At 47.0% G+C, this 23,241-nt stretch overlaps 1 protein-coding gene across 1 annotated transcript in view; it reads left to right on the top strand.

Moving 5' to 3' along the window:
• LOC125307089 (transcription initiation factor TFIID subunit 4-like) overlaps positions 1-23,241 on the top strand; it is a 108,623-nt gene that overhangs the window by 34,860 nt on the left and 50,522 nt on the right. Inside the window, exons 5-11 of the mRNA XM_048262861.1 lie at positions 132-254; positions 816-905; positions 2,164-2,346; positions 5,646-5,721; positions 7,857-7,971; positions 13,650-13,819; positions 20,502-20,632. Coding sequence (XP_048118818.1) covers positions 132-254; positions 816-905; positions 2,164-2,346; positions 5,646-5,721; positions 7,857-7,971; positions 13,650-13,819; positions 20,502-20,632 — 888 coding nt within the window. The remainder of the gene's footprint in view (positions 1-131; positions 255-815; positions 906-2,163; positions 2,347-5,645; positions 5,722-7,856; positions 7,972-13,649; positions 13,820-20,501; positions 20,633-23,241) is intronic.

Raw genomic sequence — 23,241 nt, 5'->3', positions numbered from 1 at the left:
CATGCTCAGCAGAACACACACACACAGCTGCTCTTACCCATGCACCACACCCTCGACCAGCGTCTGACTGGTCTCAGCTTGTCTCTGCCCAATCTCACGGTTCCCACCCACTGTGCTCTGTTCTACCGCAGGAGATGCAGGAGAACGTGAAGAAGTGCAAGAACTTCCTGGCCACGCTCATCAAGCTGGCATCCCATAATTCCCCCTCCCCGGAGACATCTCGCAACGTTAAGGCACTGGTCCAGGACCTGCTGGTGAGTCTTCAGCGTTCAGCAATCAGACTGGCAGCCATGTTGGATGGTAGCCAAAGGATAATCCTGTGTGTGCTTGTGTGTGTGTGTGTGTGTGTGTGTGTGTGTGTGTGAGAGAGGGGGGGGGGGGTGTTTGAGTGTGAAGAAGAGATGTGTGTATTTGTATATGTTGACATGCAGATAGCCTAGTGGACAAAAATACCCACAAGGCTTTTAACTCTGACAGTAGGCTGTTTAGAGTGTGAAGGGTCTGATGTGGCCCTGTAAATGTAATGCCCTCCTGTTAGCTGTAGATGGCATCACAAAACACTCAAACGACCTGCCTGTGTATGTTTGTATGCATGCAAATCATACTCATGATTTAAATTTCCAACCAGCCACGTGTCTGTAATATGTAATTAACAACACATAGTCTTAATGTAAATCTTTAACAACACACATAGGCTGAAATGAACAACACACATAGGCTGAAATGAACAACACACATAGGCTTAATGTAAATCTTTACACCAAGCTGATGCGGATTCCCTCTCTCCCATTGCTTTTACTCTTCATCTGTTTCAGGATGCTAAGATTGAGCCGGAGGAGTTCACCAGCAGGTTACAGACAGAACTCAAGTCGTCGCCCCAGCCCTATCTGGTCCCGTTCCTCAAGGTTGGTTATGCACCCACGCTCAGGTTGTACACTTAGCTTAGAGAGATATGCATATGTGTGTTTTGATGGGAGACATGAATAAGGCGTGTGTGTGTGTGTCATGTTTGCTGCTTCTCTGGCTTGACTCCAGAGAGTGTGTGACAGAGGCCTGGAGCAGCGCCTGACTTCTCCTGTAGGGCTTATCCAGCCAACTCAGATGAGGGTCACATCAGCAGCCACACACACACACACACACACACACACACATACACTCTCACACAGGGAACACACCCACACTCATTTAGACATTTGCATACACACACATTTACACACTTAGATTGACGCACACACACAAACAGTCACTCTCAACAGTCAACTGCAAAACACACACACACACTCACAAAGAGATAACTTTGAAGAAAATTCAAAGCACCTGTATTGCCCAATGTTTGGTTTTGTCCTTGTCTGGACTTGATTGCCCTGTCGATCATTGGAGTTGTGGGAAGTCTGTTGATTGATAGGATAGCAATCGGGATGGGATTGATGGGGACAAGATATATCGTAAACATGCTAATTACCAACCATTTCGTTCGAAAATTCTAAAACAACAATGTTTTTTAATACTTCAAAATGACATTTGCTAAATGAACCTTACATTTTTCAGTAGCCATAGGTGTGTAGATTTGAACCAAATCTAGTTTGGTTCTTACCGGGGCTTTTACTGCCTGAAATATCCAATTTTGTTTACCTCGCTCGGAGTTTAGTGCTGGGCTGGTGGGTGCTTATTCCCAACCTTAATCACGGCACATCAACGGTAAGCCCGAGAATTCTCGTTGTCGCAATTCAAAATTCCACTGGAGCTCCAAGCGGATTTGTACACGCAGCCTTACAACACTGTTTACAGCTCTTCGAGTCCTGGTAAAATGTAATTTTTGGTACATAGCTAATTTAGATAAACTTATGGTGTGGGTGCTTGCGTTTCTTTAGGAATCCGCCGTCTTGGTTTGTATAGAAATGAATATTAAATGACACATACACGTAAGAGGTTGGACATACGTGACGGTTGGTAATACAGTATGTGACGTTCCGATAATTTGTCCAATATGGGCAGAAAAATCAAGTTAACAGGAGGCATCACCTGATTGTTTTATGCTTGACCACTCTCTTCTCTCTGTGTATCCTTATTTTTCTCTTTCTCTCTCTCTCTCTCTCTCTCTCTCTCTCTCTCTCTCTCTCTCTCTCTCTCTCTCTCTCTCTCTCTCTCTCTCTCTCTCTACAGAAAAGTCTCCCGGCGCTGCGGCTCTCATTGCTCAACAGCCAGCAGTCTCTGACCCATCCCCCGGGCGTGGTCAAACCCGGCGCCACCGCCAGCCCGGTCCCGCTCACGGCCACGGTGGTGCCAGCTGTCCGCGCGCGCCAGCCCAACACCCCGCTGCCCGCTGGTGCCCACTCAGCTGCGCTGGTACGTGCATCCGCCTGCAACCACACACACCACCCCAAACCACCCCTACAGCCGGGCACCACCCACACCACCCCTACAGCCGGGCTCTGGCGGGGGGGGCGGTCACAGGGGGCAGGGAGATGCAGGGCAATGTCGCTACCAGGCAGTGAAGCGAGGCACTGCCAACTCATGGATGACCGTGTGTGTGCGCGCCTGCGCCCTGTGTGTTGTGTGTAAGTGTGTGACATGAGTATTTGATGACTGTGGTGTGTGTAATGATAGGTGTGTGTGTGTGTGTGCGTGCTGTGTTTTTTGTAGGAAACTGTGATGAATTTGTTTGGCGAAGTTAGGACATTGCTAGTTGGGGGCAGTCGAAGGCTAATACCATGTAATTACACCCTTATTACACCCTGGCTCCCAGTGCATCTGTAGCTCCTGCCGCGGTGACTCTTCCCGCTCAGTGAGTGAGAGGGGTGAGCCGAGGGGACAGGACCTCCACCCCAGGCCCCTGCCCAGCCCCCACACCCCTCCTGCCCCCAGAGAGAGAGCCAGTGCTGGGGGGCAGAGCCTGAGAGGAGTGGGGGGGGGGATGAGAGGGAGGATGGCAGGGCAGATGGGGTGAAAGAGGCAGGAAACGAGTGCATGGAAGATGGGCAGACGACAAGAAAAAGAGAGGGAGATTGGTTAAGGGAAATGCAGAGAGAAGGAGAGGGAGGGAGGGGGGATCGCGGTGGTCATGGTGCTTGGAGTGTCCTCTCCGTATGAGCCATCCGAGGTCTCGGTCCACTGCTGTGGGTTGAGCGGCCAGGGGGCGCCTCTTCCCCTGCCAGGAGTGGGCAGTGCCGTCCAGCGGGCACATGTGCCCAGGCCACAGGGTCAGTGCAGGGAACTGGGTCAATTAGGATGAAGTAGCAGAGAGCAGGCATCAGAACTCTGTCTGTCTCTCTTTCTGTCTGTCTGTCTGTTTCTCTCTTCATCCATCTCTGTAAGCATGTTCCAGTCTGTCTGTGTCTGTCCTTTGTCTCTTTTCTCTCTCTTTCTCTCTTTCTCTCTCTTCTCTCTCTCTCTCTCTCTCTCTCTCTCTCTCTCTCTGGTGCAGCCTGTCCTTTTATGCCGCCTCTCTGGTTTCCCCCAGTGTCTATGTTTACGCTGCTCAGTCCTATTCTACTCACTCTTCCTCATTCAACCCCTCAGCCCCAGCCTCTTTTCTCAGCCTCTCATTCCCCTCTCCGTCCCAGCCTCTTTTCTCCCCTCTTGTTCCTTCTCTTCCTCTCTATCAGCCTCCCTCTCTTCTCTCTTGTCCACCCCCTCACCCACCCCCTCCTCATCTTTCTGGCTCTGGCTGGCTTTGGTCATCAGACAGAGGTGATAAACTTTTGCCTGCGGTGTGAAATGTGTCCCCGGCCCCATTTTCCCACCTGTGGCTCCCAGCTTCAGAATCCTGCTGCAACTGCCTGTAACCTACCCCCCTCTCTCACCCTTACCCCGAGCCTTTGGATGCCATGGGTGTGAAACAAGGCCGTGTGCATGTGTGTGTGTGTGTGTGTGTGCATGTATGTGTTTGTGTGAATGTGTGTGTGTGTGTGTGTCTTTGTGTGAGTGTACGTTGGAGTGTGTGGTTATATGTGTGTACAAGTAGGTGTGTGTGTGTGTGTGTGTGGTGGGGGGTCTTGTGTCAGGTCTGAGCATTAATGCAGTGTGTGTTGCTACCTGAAAAATGAGAGGGAGAGGGGGAGAGAGAGAGTGAGAGAGAGAGGTGCAGGGGGAGGCAAACAGAGGGGATGGATGTGGGGCCCAGGGCCATGCTGCAGGCCCTGCTCACACAAGGAAGGAAGCAGTTCTGTTAACAAAAGCCCCAGTCCCCATACACACACACACACACACACACACACTGCACACTCTTTCTCTTGCACAAACACACACACACTGCACACTCTTTCTCTTGCACACACACACACACATTGCACACTCTTTCTCTTGCACACACACACACAAACACACACACACACTGCACACTCTTTCTCTTGCTCACACCTCACACACACACACTGCACACTCTTTCTCTTGCTCACACACACACACACACACACACACACACACACACACACACACACACACACACACACATACACACTGCACACTCTTTCTCTTGCTCACACACACACACACACATACACTGCACACTCTTTCTCTTGCTCACATACACACACGGACACGCTCAGTCACACTCATACATACACTCTTGCACACTCATACACACTCATTGCACACTCATACATGCATGCATACATACACATAAATGCATGAAAACAGAAACACACATAGTTGGTTTCCACCACTCACACACACACACATGAGCAAAGACACCCACACATGTGTGCACACATCATGAACCAACTCCTTAATGCACACAGTGGCATGTAAACACATACAAACAAGTGTGTTAACAGTCATTGTCCAACAGGCACTCCTGTGCATACAAACACTCACACACACACATACACACACACACACACACACACACACGCAACAACAGCAACAACAACACCACACAAGTGTTTCCTTTCTGAGGTAAAATATTCACGCTCAGCTTCACACCTACACACACACCTAGAGATGCTATAACACTTTAAGGCTCACACACTTCCAAAGACCCGTGGGCTTGCACACACACACGCGCACACACACACACACACACACACACACACACACACACACACACCTTCACATGAACTTGCACATCCATTTTTCAGTCTCTGCTGAGTGTTTGCTTTCACTGACACTCAATGCACTCAATAAATCACTCAGTGCACTCAATAAATCACTCAATAAATCACTCAATAAATCACTCAGTGCACTCAATAAATCACTCAATAAATCACTCAATGCACTCAATAAATCACTCAGTGCACTCAATAAATCACTCAATAAATCACTCAATAAATCACTCAATGCACTCAATAAATCACTCACTCAGTGCACTCAATAAATCACTCAATAAATCACTCAATAAATCACTCAATGCACTCGATAAATCACTCAGTGCACTCGATAAATCACTCAATGCACTCAATAAATCACTCAATGCACTCAATAAAAAATAAATTACTCAATGCACTCAATAAATCACTCAATGCACTCAATAAATCACTCAGAAGGATTTCCTGAAAGTAGGTGTTGAAAATGTGTTAGAAAAGTGTTATTAAGTGAAAGTAATCTTTTTTGTGGCTTGTGCCATGTTTCCTCCTGTTATGCTCCATCCAGTTTCATTTCATTCTCTCTCTCTCTCTCTCTCTCTCTCTCTCTCTCTCTCTCTGTAGGGTATCAAACGCGTGGGCGGTCCTGGGGCCCAGGTGCGAATGCCCATGGTGATCACTCAGGCAGTTCGAGCGCCAGGTATGAGAGCCTGTTTAGAGAACAGTACCCTTCTGACTCCTATATCACCTCTGAGGAACTCCCTTAGCAGAGCAGATGATCCCAGAACAGCCTGCCTCCTCCTACATACAGCACAGGCGGCTAAACAAATTGGCAGATGTGCTTATGGCACGTTATTTAAAATGCCTCTACGCTTTTGCCCCAGCTGATGTACACAGACACGGTAACACACTGGTCCCCAAACTACGGCCCGCCACCTCATTCTGGGTGGCCCCCCAAAACATGTCCGTGGTATATAGCAACCGGCCCGCATGGGAGTACGACATCGTCAAACTATAACCTCCGTAATTTCCCCCATTCATTCTCTATGGCGTGTCTTAACAGTACACATGTAATACTCTTTTTGTCCACTGGTGGTTGTTTTGCCATCGAAAACGGAATGAAATGTAGGCCTACCTGCAAACAATGTAAGAGGCCTATGCTGACTGCATCAGTGCTCAAAGTATTCTAAAAGTTTATCAATTAATTGCAAATAACTAACTAACTTCTATTCAAGTCATATTTCTGGGACTTTCTGGGATAATTATTTCTATTTTTTATTCACTCGTTCAAATGTTCTCATCAGGTGAGTGAAAGTGGTCATTTCAGGTGTTTTTGCTAGCACTTCATAAAACTCTCATAGTTTGAGAACTTTAAATTATTTGTAGGATATTACTTGTTCACAACTTGAGCTGTGTATGCAAAGACACAGAGTTAAGAGTTCACACATTTTGAATATTTCATTTGAGCTACATTTTACACTGATATGGCATGATGGCAATATAAACACATCTAACAATGGTATTAAATTGCAGTAGCCTATGATTAAATGTAATGGAATATTCAACTAAGGTAGACTGCTGTTGTTTACAGCACTAAGCTATTTATGGTTACTGATATACTCCGAGTCTCTGGCCCTCTCTTAGAGCCAGTCATAGTGAGCTGGCCCTCGGAAGAAAAAGTTTGGGGACCACTGCGGTAACATCATGGGTTCAACAGCATGGGTTCACCCTGACCCGTACTTGTTGATCATGTGATGGATGCCCCTGAGAACTGGAAAAGATGTTTACTCTCACAGCTTGGTCTATCCAACCCTGTTCCTTGGGTTACAGTACAAAGCGGTGCCATTAGCTGTCGATTTACTTTTTCTTTTTGAACTTCTGGACAGAAACTTTAGAGAAATGTTCCCTCGCTGTCTGCTAATTCAGTTCTGTCCTATGGCTTTTCTCTCATGAGTTTCAGGTGTGTGTGTGTGTATGTATGTGTGTTGTGCATGCTCACAAACATTCTGGTGCATGCGTGCCAAAAAGCGTCCACCACCCCCTGTCTGGCTAGTGGCCGTGGGCGGTATGCGCGAGCTTGAGGACATAAAACAACCCCTCACGGAGAGGGTGTGTGTGTGTGTGTGTGTGTGTCTGTGTGTGTGTGCGCGAGCTCCGTGGGGGGGGTGTGTGTGTGTGTGTGTGTGTGTGTGTGTGTGTGTGTGTGTGTGTGTGTGTGTGCGCGAGCTCCGTGAGGGGTTGTTTTATGTCCTCAAAATTCAGATGCTGGGAAAAAGAAAGGGAAGAGAGAGGAGGAAAAAAACCCTCTAAAAATACACATGCCACACGTGATGCCCGACGGGCACGCGGAGAGAGAGCCTGCCTGCCTGTTAGAGACGCCAGCGCAGATCGAGAGTGGCAGTGCCTGTGCCCGTCAGGCGACACGTCCGCGGGCGCCTGCTGGCCGCTGAGGCACAGCACTATTGACAGGCCCGCGTCTCGCGTCTCGCATCTCGGCTCTCCCGCCCTGTCTCCCTGCCCGGCGAGGCCGCTGCCACCGCAGCCGACCTGGGGAGAGCCGCTCCTGCCGCCGCCAATGCGGCAGAGGAGGAGAGGGCAAGATGGCTGTGTGTGTGTGTGTGTGTGTGTGTGTGTGTGTGTGTGTGTGATGCCGTGAGGCGCGCAGGGAGCAGGGAAAGGTAGCTTGGCCTGCCGGCGCTTTGCATGCAGCGGCTTTTGACGGAGATGTGTGGGGACGTGTGGTGCTAACATTGATTGTGTGTGTGTGTGTGTGTGTGTGTGTCTGTCTGCTTTCGTGTTTTGTGTGTGTGTGTGTGTGTGTTTTGTATTTCCCAGGCGTGGCCGGGAAGGGACCAGTCAGCCAGACGGGGAAAAGTCCCCAGGGCTTCACAGCGCAGCTCCCTGGGAACCAGAAAAACAAGCTCAACGACCCCGGAGGCGGATCTTTCAGGTACGCACACGAGCAGAGCAAGGGCCGAGAGCGCCAGAGGAAGACGTGGGGGAAAAAAGGAAGGAGAGGACACAAAAAAGACACAAAAGACTGAGTGTGTTGTTCACTGAGGGGGAAACAGAATGGAAGAGAGAGAGAAAGAGAGAGAAAGGGGGAGTGTTGCTCACTGCAGACACATGGGGGCAGTCTTCCACCGAGCTCATGTAGATGACTGCAGGCTACACTCTCAGCCACGGCCACGAGTTTCAGCCCCACTGCCTGTCTGTTCCTGGCTCCTCATCTCTCTCTCTCTCTCTCTCTTTCTCTCTGTCCCCCTCTCTGTCTGTCTCACTCTCTCACTCTGTCCCTTTCTCTCTGGATGTCACTGTCTGAAATGAAGTGTAGGATCACACAAAAAAAGCGCCCCAGTTGGACAGGCCTTTGTCCAAACCTATAAGCTAAATGAACTGAGTCTGAAAAATAATATACTCAAACTGCAGTGTACAGGCTAGACTGTGCCTTATATTCCAGCCATCGTTTGCTTTGTGTGTGTGTGTGTGTGTGTGTGTGTGTGTGAGAGAGTACATATGTGAGGGGTAGATTGAGAGGTGGCAAGAGTGAGGCCATATGTTAGTCAGAAAAGGTAAGCTGAACCATAGTTTGTATAGTCTAGAGTCTGTGTGTCTGTGTATGTGCTACAAATGGATGATGCATAGTTAAGTAGTTGGGTTCTACATGGATGTGTGGGATTAAATGGAGAATGAATGTTTGTATGAGGAGATTGCATTTTGTGTGTGTGTGTGTGTGTGTATGTATATATTAGGTGGGTCAAGCTGCCTGTGTGTGTGTGCCTGAGTGTTAGGTCGGCCACAGGGTTCATGGTAACTCTCTCTCTCTCTCTCTCTCTCTCTCTCTCTCTCTCCCGCCCGCCTGTCTGTCTGTGTGGCCAGAGGGTGGAAAGGAGCTGCCGGAGGCCCTGATTGATAAACCAATAAATCTTTAGCAGCGTTGGTAATTAAGCTGTCAGGCCTGCTTGTTACTGACATCTCCCCGCCATGCTGCTTTTCGTTTTTCACTGGCCTCTCTGAGCACTGACCGCTGGCCTCTCTGAGCACTGCTGACGACCCTGCGCAGCCATGACTTTCAGCTCCGCCTTTGAACCGCGCTCGAAAGAGAAAGCCACCGCGTTTAATGTTGCACTGACCCAGACCAGCCAAATCAGCATCCTCTTAAAAATCAAAACCGATAATTGGTGGGTGTGGCTGAACGTGAGGTGCCTATTACACGAGGGATTGTGAAATAGCTGTTGTGTGTCACTCTCAAAGCAGTGGAAGATGTGAAGCACTAACATGAATTGGCTGGCTGAGTGTCACAAGCCTGTAGATTGGGTGGCAGTTGGCATCATTTAGAATGGGCAGAGTAGCAAGTCAGTTGGCATCATTTAGAGTGGGCAGAGTAGCAAGTCAGTTTGACAGCTATTGACTGTGGTTGCATGTAATATCTTTAGAGTGATTATAGATTGCAGTGTTGTGGTCACTGTTAGTCTCTGAGGGCTTCCCTTCCCGATTAGTTCACCCAGCCACATTTAAGGCTAGTCCTGCAGACTGTTATATTTTGTTGGGAGTGCTTTGATAGAGTTGAGCTCCGTATTGTATGTATAACTGACCCGTATTTGATTGGCATGTTAGTGTAGATTCTGTCTCTTGTCCATGCTGAATCTTTCACTAGACAGTTAGGGTTGGATGAGGCAGATGGGCTATTTTGCCTCCACTCCATGAACTGCTTCATGTTGTATTTATGTGTTGTACTGTAGTGATTTCTATGATATTGCATTTGTATGAGGTCCATTGGTTATCCACTGAAAAAACTCAACTAAAATTACATTTTGATCACCCATTTTACTTCAAAATGCCCTCTCTTCACTCCCACCCCACCCCGACCCCCACCCAGACATTCACTTCCGCTCATAGCCACCCTGACCGGGTTTTCCCCATGCTCTGGGTGTCTTGTGCAGAGGATGGGAAAGAGACAGAGAGACATGTCTGGACAGACCTCCTCTCTCCCATGATCCTCCTCTCCCCCCCGCCCGTCACCCTCGCAGCCCTGAGCTGAGGAGGCCCTCAAGGGCCGCCTGCAGCCAGCACGCCAACTCCGCTCAGGTGGCTTCGGCTGGGAAATCAAATTCAAAATATTCAAATTCAATTCAGCTCATTCAGTGAGTAATCTTTTGCTGAATTTCAATGGGCTCGATTCTAAATTTAATGTGAATTAATTTTCAAGAAATCGGCAGAATTGGAGTGGAAACTATTGTAGTGATTTCCAGCGAACTGGTGTTAGGCACGTCTGGATGCTTTAGCGTATGGACTATACATTTGTGTGCATGAGCATATGTGTATGCTGAGGTATTTGTGTGTGCTTGCGTGCGTGGCGTGTGTGTGTGTGTGTGTGTGTGTGTGTGCGCATCTTCATGTGTGTTGCGTGTTGAAACCTGTAGCAAGGAGTGTAGGGGCAGGGTGGATGTGTTGAAGTAGGATTTTGATGCACTAGATCCGTTAAATAGCTTGTGGTTTATGGAAATGATATAGTCTATCAGTGCTATGACCAAGTCACAGCTTTTGGCTAACCAATGAGAGTGGGTTTCTGATGAGAATGGGTAACAGGTGTGTGTGTGTGTGTGTGGCTTAAGACTGGTGTGTGTGGTAGTGTGCGTTGGGTCTTCCTGGTGATTTGCAGTGTTCCACTTGCCCAGATTGAAAACTCTGGGGCCCATGGTGTGTGTGTCTGCATGTGAGGTGAAGTGCATTAATAGACTATGTGTGGGATGGAGAACCCCCAGTCAGTGCTCACACAAATCCCATCACACACACACACACACACACACACACACACACACCCCATGGTTGGATCACTGAGGGGAGAGAGTGAGCTCACTGTTGGCACACTGCGATCTCCTCACCACAGCTGGTACTGGAAACACACACACACACACACACACACACACACACACACACACACACACACACAGAAGGATGAGGGAGAGATGGGATCAAAGAAGGGGAAAGAGAGAGGGACTGAAAGAGGGCAGAGGAGTGAGAGATAGATAGAGAGAGACAGAGAGACAGATAGTCGGAGAGGGGGAACAGGAGGAGAGGGGGCAGCTGTTTCCACTTAGCTCAGTAAACGGAGGCTGTGGCCACTCAGGGAAACCCACCAGCCCTGCAGTCTGGCACACACACACACACACACACACACACACACAGATGTGGTCTTGCATATTTATTTGGACATTGTTCAGTATTATATTTGATATTAAACAATAATAAACATCAATCATCAAAGCAGTGTATACATATAATCTGTATGCATATGCTGTCTCTATCTTTTCCTACATCATTCTCTCTCCCTCTCTCTCTCTTCCTTTATTTTTCTCTTCCTTGTTTTTGTCTCATCACGGCCTAGTGTCAGGTTTCAGAGCCTGAGGCTGTCTTTATCCATGGAGGGCTGAGAAATATGTAAAGTATTAGCCATGTATGTTACCATAAAGTACACATACATTTATCCACCACAAATATGTCTTCTCTCTGGCACAACCATATGCAATGGACAGTCACAGAGGGGAGAAAGCATCACGGTCAACGAGTCCCTGAAACAATGCCCAGCAGTAGTAGAGGCAGAACACCAACCTCAAATAAATCTGACTGTTTAGATTGTTAGTGTTCAGGCCATCAGATTCAGGCCTCAGATTTAGTGGTCACTATTCATCACCATTCAGATTCTTTGTTTTGAAATGACTACTAATCAGGCTATCGCATTGTCTGAAACTGTACGAATTAGCACCGATTTGGCAAGCAGTGTTCAAACCAAACGTGTTGAAATGAAATGTTCAATCTATCTGTGTTTTCATTTCCTTCTCCGAGTTTTCTGAATCACTGCAATTCCGTAGAAACACTGCCCTCCGACTCACTAGTGGTCAGCTGGTCAAGTAAGTCACAGTGATGGCAACATTTACAGTTACCACGGTGAGGATGAAGAGGATTATGTAAGCTTTCTCTGCCTGATGAAGAGCGGAGGCCTGGCACAGCAGGTGTGATGCTCATCAGCAGTGAGTTGGGCGTGGGCAGGGGTCGCCCCGTGGCACCGCCAGCTCTCGGGGGTGGAGGTGTCCACTAATCCCCTCTGTCACCCCCCCACTGCCACGTCAAGACGGTTTCAGAGCACCGCACAGGGCCAGCAGCAGGGGGCGTACACGTGTACAACTGCACACACACTCACACACGCACGCACGTACTACACCACACATACACATACACAGCCACATAAATATACACACACACACCATACAGATACATAAGTGCACACACACATGCGTACCACAGAAACACACACACACACACACACACACACACACACACACACACACACACACACACACACACATATACACACACTCGTTCCAGGGCGCGATCACAGGTGCCTACAGCCTTTAGTCCACATAGATGTGCTTAAACACATACTTTTGCAGACAGATGCACATACAGATGTTGAGAGGCGCGCACACAAACACATGTGTAGGCAGCATCAGGTCAGCTCGCAGTCTCCGCTTTGTTCTATGTTGCCCAGGGTGCAGTCAGTGCAGTCTTCAGAACCGCATAAATACCTCAGTCAGGCAACAGCAGATATAGGCACAACAAAAAAAACCCAGACCCCTGCATGTGTGCGGAAGAATGCGCGTTTACAGGAAGCCGTGTTGAATTAATCAGGCCGCCGACGCCACAGCACACCGGAGAGGAGGGACCCGGCGAGCACCACAGCTGTCAATCAAGCGCCTTCCCCTCCAGCTCCGCCTCTTTTCAGGCGGCAGAAGCAGGTTCTTGGCTGATGGGTGACTGTGATGTATTAATCATCCGCTCAGCCTTTTGATATTTTATGAAGAACTCTGAATATTTCCCACCCTGCGCCAGTGCAAGAGTAGCTGCTGTTAGTGAGTTCTCCCTGTATCAAACAGCCGTTCCCAACAGCCAGCTAATCTTGCTGTGGAGGCTGCCTCTCTGATAGCCAGAGGGCATGCTGTTGCTCTGGAAACATGCATGACCATGACTATGACCTGCTTTTTTCCTGGTTGATTAGGTTTTGGGACATTAGTGTGTGTGTGCGTGTGCGTGTCGGTAAAGCGCAGCGCAGTGTGTGTGTGTGTGTGTGTGTGTGTAAGAGATAGATAGATAGATAGATAGATAGAGAGAGCATCCAAGGGTTGTTGTATTTTCACATATTTTTTTGACTGCCATTAGTTGAGGAGGTGAAACAAACTACAAGAGGTTTGTTTGAAAAGTTTTCTCCTACACTTGGGACCTTATATTGGTCATGTGACTGTAGGTCTGACGCAGCCAATCACAAATCCCCATCTGGACGCAGCTTATTGCAGTATATCTGCAGACGGAATGTTAATGTTTCACTCCATGTCGGGTGGTATTATGTTTAGGATTATTCCACAGTGGTAAGGGAGTGTGTGTGAATGAAGTTAATCTTTACTGATGTAAAGTGAAGTTCAGCTTGCGGTAAAGGTAACTGAGGTAAATTGAATTGGAAGTCCACTTCTTCTGTATGAGGCCTGGAGAACAGGGGAGGGGAGGTTTGTTGATACCTCAGGTCAGGCCCAAAGATGCCGGCTAACGAGTCTCTATCTGTATTTCGCTTTCCAGGGACGATGACGACATCAATGACGTGGCCTCCATGGCCGGGGTGAACCTGAATGAGGAGAGTGCCCGTATCCTAGCAACGAACTCGGACCTGGTGGGCACGCAGATTCGCTCGTGTAAGGACGAGGCCTTCCTGCCCACAGGCCTCCTGCACAGACGCATTTTAGACACGGGTAAGCTACACTCTGCACCCGGGCCCTGCTGCACAGACTCATTTTAGACACGGGTAAGCTACACTCTGCATGCCCTGCTGCACAGCACGCTGTAACCTACCATGCCACTCTCCCCAGGACTTAAACACACTCAACATCACGCTAAAGTCATCACTATGTAGGACTCTATAGCATAATTTGACAAACAGATACAACATAGAGAAGCCTCTGTTACCCTTCAGAACATGTTGGCATACTATAGTCAACACTGTATGGTACTACAACATAAGTATTATGCAAATAGAGGTATAGTCTAGGGGGCAGCTGTGGGACAGCCGTGGCCTACTGGTTAGCACTTCGTACCTGTAACCGGAGGGATGCCGGTTCGAACCCCGACCAGTAGGCGCGGCTGAAGTGCCCTTGAGCAAGGCACCTTACCCCTCACTGCTCCCCGAGCGCCGCTGTTGATGCAGGCAGCTCACTGCGCCGGGATTAGTGTGCGCTTCACCTCACTGTGTGTACACTGTGTGCTGTGTCTGTTTCACTAATTCACGGATTGGGATAAATGCAGAGACCAAATTTCTCTCACGGGATCAAAAGAGTATATATACTTATACTTATAGTTGTTACATTTTACATTATATTACTGTGTACACACCACATACGTTGCATTTTAATATGTCAAATTGTTAATAAATGAATCCTGTCATCACTGTACTGCCCAAAGCCATAAGCGACCCCCCCCTCCCCAAGACCTTCTGAGAGAAAGTACTATCAATCTAGCTAATAACCAGCTAACATTAGCTTGTTAACATGACAAATTTGAATGATGCAAGTGTCTTCTTAGTATGTGTCTTTGTAATTGGCATAAAAAGTTGTCATGAGAATCCACTAGAAGTACTATGACACCAAAGGCTAGCAAATTAAGCAGTAGTTCTGCTAAGACTACAAAGAGATTTATCTGGGTTATGATGTGGTTTCAATACTAAAATAGAAATTTCTAGACCTAACATTTTTTGGTCATAAAGGCCAGTTGTGTTTTATCAAATGAGCCTATAGGCAATTACAAATTAATATTTTCAGGCTACTAAAGCATATATACAGTATATGCAGTATATGTATTTATATTTAGCACGGCCTCTCTAAAAGACTTTGACCTATGTCATCGTATGATAACACGATCATAGCCATTACAGTACCTTCTTCACTGTGGCCATATGTATGTGGCACGATTGCATTTGGGTCAGCTTACGCAAAGCTGTTTAGATCTATAATGTGACAATTAAATGAATTGTTAAAAATTAAATCATATGCCCTGCAGAGTTCCAAATCATTTTTTTTTTTGCTCTGTGCAGATCTCAAAACTTTCCCTGCATCAGAATGTAGGCCAGTTTTTCCAGCGCCCGAGGGGAAGAAAGCTATCTTCTGACTCCTTGTGTGTGTGTGTGTGTGTGTGTGTGCATGTACGCACACACACACACACACGCGCGCACTTTGTAAATGTGTGTGTGTGTGTGTGAGCATCCAAGGGTGTTGTATTTTAACGTATTGTTTTCACTGCCATTTGTAGTGTCATCACTTAAGAGGCGGTTTGATTTACTCGGAGCCCTCTCCCCGCGCTGGCCCTGGTGTAAATGCGCTGCACTTAACAGTTCTTTCACCTCCACTAATGAATTCTTCAGTGGCTGTCTGAACTCCGGAGACCCCAGGCCCTGGCATAAATACTTTATGGGGTGGCTGTTTGAAGGCTGCTTGTCAGATTGTCCTGTGGACTGAGAGGGCTGTTTTCTGCTACAGGACCCCCCCCCCCCCCCCTCCCTCTCTACCCCCACCCCCCAACCCCAATATCATCATACCCTTCTGCTCAGCTGAATTTTTTTGGGCACAGACTAACCAACCTGCTTTTCTCTTTCAAAAGATGTATTTAAAACACCAGGCTCTGTCACAAGCTCCAGCTCCAGATGTTTATGTGCTTCTCTCTTGTGTGAGAGGGGTGCTCAGGGGTGCTCAGCCATGTATGCACATGGGAACATTGCACTGTGCTGAAAAAAATGGTCAAGATTGTCTGGAGTATTTGAGTGTGTGTATGTTCACTGTCTTAAGGGACTTCAGGAGGACTAGGGAGGAAATTTCTCAAATTGACAATTTCTGAGAACAGTGAGGGGAAAATATGCAACATTTTAGGCATTTGCATTTTTGCAATTCTGGCTTCCAAATCCTCAATAAGTCATGGTTCTTCCCCTGCCGCACTTGTCGTAATTACCAGACAAACTGCTTTAAATAACACCCACCTGAAGGTGTCCACTTCTGTCAAGCCTCCCCCTTCTCTCGCTCTCCCTCTCTCTCTGCCTGCTCTCCCTGGATCTCAATTAAATCTCTGCAGCCCTGTTCCACAGCCCCACGGGCCCGTGCTGTTGTGTCCTACCGCTCAGCCTCTCAGACTGGCTGTGATCCGGCTGCAGTCAGCACCTCTCCGCTTTAGAGACCCACGTCACTTTCTCCCCCCTGCAAGGCCCCTGAGGGCCCCCAGTGCCGTGTGTGTAGGGGAGGGGGGGGGGGTGAATGGTGATGTAGCCAGGGGATGAGGTGGGGCCCCCTGCTGGCGAATGGCAGTTGCGCGGGGCCGCGGTGGCAGTGATGGGTCTGGGGCCCGTTCCCGGCTGACAGCTGACCAGGGGAGGTGCCTCGGCCTGCCACGACGGTTCAGCCTCGTCGGCACGGCCCGGCATCACCCTGGTCCTCCGCCCGCCCCAGGCCGCACAGGTCCAACTCGCACTGTCCTGTTACCAGCAGACGGCCTCACTGGCCTCCACTGTCCAGCACATGTGCACAGACATGCACAGATGCACACAAACATGTTGGTAATGTTTTCATGCTACGTAGCTATGAGGTGCTTTTGGATCGTTCATGTGCTTGCTTCTTCCTTTCTTTCTTTCCCTCTTCTCTTCTCTTCTCTTCTCCCCCTGTTCTTCTCCTTCTTTCTTTTCTCCTTCTCTTTTTGTCTTTTTTCTCCACCTGTCTTTCTATCTTTCTAAATGCCTCTTCATTTCCTCACCATTGCTGTGCATCTTGTAGTCCAGTCCCTCAAGCTTGGGGTGTTCTTAAGCAGAGTGATACTGGAAACACACACACACACACACACACACACACACACATACACAGTCACATACAGAGAGAGAGATAGAGACACACACACACACACACTCACTCACATACAGAGAGAGAGATAGAGAGACACACACACACACACACACACACACACATACAGAGAGAGAGCGATAGAGACACACACACACACACACACACACACACACACACACACACACACACACTCACATACAGAGAGAGATAGAGACACACACACACACATACACAGAGCGAGAGAGAGAGATAGACACACACACACACACACACACACACACACACACACAGAGAGAGAGAGAGAGAGATAGAGAGACACACACACACACACACACACACACACACTCACATACAGAGAGAGAGAGACACACACACACACACACACACATACACTCACATACAGAGAGAGAGATAGAGACACACACACACATACAGAGAGAGAGAGAGATAGAGACACACACACACACACACACACACACAGCTAAATCTGAGGGGAACTGCTGCTTCTGCTGCTGTTTGAACATGACTCGACACTCCTGTCTCCTCTCCCTGGATCAGGAGCTCAGCTGGATTGGTGCTCTCAGACTAAACCCGCGGTGCTCCCCGGCGTCTCAGGACCGGGTCTGCCGAGAGTCCCCGTCTCAGGGGGACGACCCTCGGAGGGAGCCCCCCGTCACAGGGTGCTGCCTCTGCAGAGGCGTGTCATTCTGCGGGGCTCACTGGGCCACTGTGGGGTTTGGGGCTGAGATGGGCGTTTTCAGGGTTCAGCTTGTAAGACTATAACCCCTTAGGTGACTTGATTTAATAAACAAGTGGAATTACAGTGATAGTTTAGCGATAATTTAGATTTTTCTTTAGTTTTTTTATTAGGAAGGTGTACAGAACACTAATGTGTATTTAAAGGTACAGACAAGGTAATATCATGAAACTGTTATCATTACATTACATTACATTTGGCTGACACTTTTTAACCAAAGTGACTCCCAACATGGTAAACAATTAAGGTAGAGTACGAGAAGGACAAGTTAGGGCAGCAGTTAATACTTTTTCCATTCAGTCAAGTGTCAGTTCTACAGTAGGTGATAAGTGCTAGGATCAGCAAGGCTAGTTGTACGAGAGGAGATATTCTCTGAAGAGCTGATGGTGGCTGAAGGTCATGGTGTCAGTTCTAGGTGATAAGTGCTAGGATCAGCAAGGCTAGTTGTACGAGAGGAGATATTCTCTGAAGAGCTGATGGTGGCTGAAGGTCATGGTGTCAGTTCTAGGTGATAAGTGCTAGGATCAGCAAGGCTAGTTGTACGAGAGGAGATATTCTCTGAAGAGCTGATGGTGGCTGAAGGTCATGGTGTCAGTTCTAGGTGATAAGTGCTAGGATCAGCAAGGCTAGTTGTACGAGAGGAGATATTCTCTGAAGAGCTGATGGTGGCTGAAGGTCATGGTGCAGAAAGAAAGTGCACATGTCAGAACTCAACTGTTAGTCTGTCATGTGCTTACTAAACAAAGGATTATTAATAGACACACACCTTTTTACCTTTGCGAAGATTATGTTGTTTTGGGTATGCATTTGTCTGCTTGTCATCAGGATTTTGCAAAAACTACCAAAACAGTTTTCATGAAACCTGTAGCGTGGGCCAAGAATGCACTCATTTCATTCTGGAGCAGATTCAAATCACTCGGTGGAGGTCTGCACCTTTCAAGTGCCCTTCTAGTTGTTTCTTCCTTTTTTTCCTGTTTAGTATTTAAACTAAGTTTCAGTTGTGTGCGTGTGTGTGCGCTTGGTCTGTGTTAAAGTATAAGGGTGTGAGTAGTTTTGGCAGAGGTAAGTATAGTCTAATGCTGAACGTATGGCCGCCGTATGGATACAGTAAAGCAGTGTGGGCTGGCTGCATGAATCTACAACACTCCCATTAGTACAAATTGGTAGAATGTCTCCACCACAGCGCTCTGCTTACTTTGGCACAGGCCATGAATTCCTATTCACTGAACCAATGTTTCTCTCTCTCTCTCTCTCCCTCTCTCTCTCTCTCCATCCCTCTCTCTCTCTTAGCTCTCTCACTCTTCTCTCCCTCTCTCTCTCTCCATCCGTCTCTCTCTCTTAGCTCTCTCACTCTTCTCTCCCTCTCCATCTCTCTCTCTCTCTCTCTCTCCCTCTCTCCCTCTCTCTCTCTCTCTCCATCCCTCTCTCTCTCTTAGCTCTCTCACTCTTCTCTCCCTCTCCATCCCTCTCTTTCTCTCTCACTCTCGGCCTTAGTTTTTTAAGTCCTCATGTGGAGCGAGATGGCAGCTCTTTCGAAGTTTCACATTTTCCCGTTTCTTTTTGTGGGCCATGCACCGTGTTTTTGTATTTTCACACACTAATTATCTAGTTTTTAACAATCCCCACCCTTTCAAGCTGTTGGAGGAGAGGAAGAAGTATATGTATTGTACGGCTGATTTAAATAATTGGTGTGGTTTACTTAAAAGAGAGCCAGGGAAAGAATTATGTTAATGGCAAATTAAAAAAGGGAAGAAATAACAGATCTGTAACCTAACCAAATTCCATCCTCCGCACGGGAACTTTAGTGAGTGGATCGCTGGGAGGAAGCCTAATTATGCTTTAAAGGAAGGTGGTCAATGCCGTTTGCACACAGGAAAGGCAGCCCAGAGTGTTAGTCTGTTTTTCCCTCTTCTTCTTGCGCTCATTTCGCTGTCTCCACTGCATCTGCCTGCCTTGAGGATGGGCGCCCTGTACATTGGAAGGCCGTGGGTTTTGTGCCGTGTGTTTGTGTGTTAGAGGGCAGCATTGGAAAGATCAATGTGCAAAAAGCTCTTTGGCCCACAGTAGTCCTTCAGTTCAATACCCTCCATTTGTCCGGAGAATGACTGGTATTCTGCCATGAAGTCTGTTTGTAGTGCATTGGTTTCTTTTGCGAGCCTTTTAATCATCTCCAATTGTTTCTTCTGGTGTCTGGGTAGTCCATTGTTCTTGGACTAATGCTTCTGATGTGTCTGATCAGGCTTCTGGTCAAGTGGTCAGCTTTCTGACTGACTTTTCATCTGGTTGTTTTTGAGTGTAATTAAATTTTTGGTGCTTCTTAGCTCTGACTGCCTCTCCTTCTATTGTTACATCACCTGTGGACCTTAGTCTTAAGGCCTATTTACACCAAGAACGATAACTATAATCATAACGATAAAAGAGTTCACACTGAACAACGATAAACGAAGTCTCTCCTTGTGTTAATGAATGTGACGGTTAAAATTCGATGGGTTTTGATTGGCTATTAGCTTTTTATCATTCTAAAAATCGCTCTGAAAGTGATCCACAACGATATCGTTCTTCATGTCGTTATAGTTATAGTTTATGTGTAAACATCGTCATTCATATTAACGAGAACGATATTTATTTTTTTATAGTTATCGTTACTGTTCTTGGTGTCAATGGGCCTTTAGGCGTCTTATGTTTCTCACTGGCTTTTCTTTGTGTGAGTGTTTCTTCACTGGCTTCTCCCTGTCTCTGTCACTGAATGTGCCTTTCGACTTTGGTTTGATCATGTGCTCTCACCTCTCCTCTTGTTTCCTGCAGCAAAGAGGTTTGGGGTGACGGAAGTGCCCCTGGAAGCGGTCAACTTTATCGCCCACGCCACACAGACACGCCTTCGAACCGTGCTGGAGAAGGTGTCCGCCATCGCCCAGCACCGCATGGACACTTGCAAAGTAAGACAAACTAATAACTACATGAGTTTGCATTAACAAGGCCTACATCATTGTCTTTGAATTCTATGGCTATCAGATTGGCAGATAGCGGACCACTGGTGGTGTGCCGCCGATGGCGTGCCACTTGTGGTCCGCCGTTGGACCACCATCTCTTTAAACTGAACTTGTCATGAATATTAAGAAAAGTTAATTAAATGATATATGGAGTATAACTGAACAAATGAAAAAGATTTTAGACCAATGGTGGCAAAATATTGGGCAATTTGTCTGCAACCCGCCAGCGGACCGCCAGAGAACTGATGAGCAAAATGCCAGCGGACCGCCAGCTATGTCCCCAATGGACCGACAGTGGTCCGCCAGCCTCTTGCTATCTGGGAATGCCTTTATGACTCATCATCAATGCAGCAATATTTTAAACTAGATGTACCGCAGAGCGGTACAAAATATGACCGCCGCCCAGTCCAGCACATTTTTTCCACAAAAATAAATCACGCTGAAGACCTATATGATTCTAACTGTCTCATTAAATTGCATTATCCACACTCAATTCTCACTGGTATCTGCTAGACAACCAGTGCCAAAACATGATTAGTTCATAGATTTCACATGTAAAATTCATTTTATACAACCCCACCCCCATCTTGCCTGTTAATAATTCTGAGAAATTCTTGAATTGTGTGCATGTGTGCGTACACGTTTATGTTTATGTGTGTGGGTGTGGGTGTGTGTGTGTGCGTGCTTGTGTGTTTGCCTGTGTATGTGTGTTTGTGCATGTGCATGCATGTGTACATATGTCTACTGTGTGAGTATGGGTCATACGTATGATTACTGTGAATGTATGTGTGTGCTTGTGTATCTGTTTATGCACATGTGTGCACATGGAATGGGTTAACATGACCCCTGGAGGCAAACATACGGAAAAAATTGGTCATCCTAGGCCCTATGGTTCTCAAGATATTCACAGAAAACTGTGTCTGCCCTACCCTCCTTTCGGGGGGTCCAGTACAGCGGGGGGGCTACAGATCAAAACGAAAAACGATGGTTCCATGCTATCCATGTGGGGTTACATGCCCACCAAGTTTCGTGTACCCCGGTCTTTCAGTGTCCCTGGAATCCTTGTTGGTGTACGGTCTTAAATGTACACATAAATTATTTTATTGTAAGGCCCCCCCATGAACTAAAGTTCACAAAACTTGGCATGCATTCGGAGGGTGTCATAATTCCAATTTTCCAATTTCGTGCAGTTTTGACTATGTTAGGTCACAGATACCTGCGATTAAAACACCTCATTTTTACTTTTTTGTGTTTAACTAGGTGGCGCTATACATGAAATGAGTGGTTATGGAATGGGCTGACATGGCCCTTTGAGATCAACATACAAAAAAAAGTGGTCCTCCTAAACACTACGGTTCTCAAGATATTCACAGAAAACTGTGTCTGCCCTACCCTCCTTTCGGGGGGTGCAGTCCAGCAGTGGGGCTACAGATCAAAACGAAAAACGATGGTTCCATGCCATCCATATGGGGTTACATGCCCACCAAGTTTCGTCTACCCCGGTCTTTCAGTGTCCCAGGAATCCTTGATGGAAATTTGGACATGCGAAAAAGAAAAAAAGAAAAAATCTGACTAAACCTATATGAACGCCGCTTCGCTTCATAATGACAGTACCCTAGTAAATAGAGTAGAGTGTCTATCAAGTAAATTATGGACATGTTGATATTGAAGTCTAATTCAACCAATATAACAGAGAAAGACACCAGTCATACATGTTCAACCAGAATACTGTAAAACAGCTTGTTAGGTAGTTAGGTAAGCCAGAAAATAAAGGAACTGCATGAAGCATCTTGCTATAGGCCTACAAATATACAGTTGTACAACATAACTACATGAGTTTGCATTAACAAGGCCTACATCATTGTCTTTGAATTCTATGGCTATCAGATTGGCAGATAGCGGACCACTGGTGGTGTGCCGCCGATGGCGTGCCACTTGTGGTCCGCCGTTGGACCACCATCTCTTTAAACTGAACTGTTGCTGATTGGTTAAGGGAACTCCAATGATTTTAAACCTCAAAATAAGCATCTGCCCATTACGGAGACGGATTCTTATTACATTGTGCCAGACTGTATGACGAAGAGAAACGTAGTCACAGGCGGTAAGGACCAGGCTAGTTAATCATACCCTTTAGTGGCAAGGAAATAGTCATAAAAAAAATAAGTTTACATATTCATTGCAAAAACCATATTCATTACAAAATATTAATTACAAAAACCATTTTCAAGTTTTCCAGGCATTCATAGCACCATCTCTGAATGGCCCATTACACACATAACACAACATTTAACTAGTGCAAACTTGATGCAACATAACAGATAAACATAAGCAAACTGCTATCGGTACATAACATTTCGTAAGTTTGCTGTTAGCCGATATCAGTCTACAAGGTCGATATCGGCAAATACTGATGTTGGGCCAATATATACATGCCTCTCAAACATATGCATATATGCATTAATGATAATGACACAATGCAGTTAAAGGTTGTATCAGCGTTAGCTGGGATACGTCACTTCTGTTGATGTTCAAACAAAACAGAGAGCTAGCTCGCT

This window comes from Alosa alosa, chromosome 14, assembly GCF_017589495.1.
Source record: "Alosa alosa isolate M-15738 ecotype Scorff River chromosome 14, AALO_Geno_1.1, whole genome shotgun sequence".
In the NCBI taxonomy this organism is placed as follows: domain Eukaryota; kingdom Metazoa; phylum Chordata; class Actinopteri; order Clupeiformes; family Clupeidae; genus Alosa; species Alosa alosa.
This window is presented reverse-complemented; position numbering and strand designations above follow the sequence as displayed.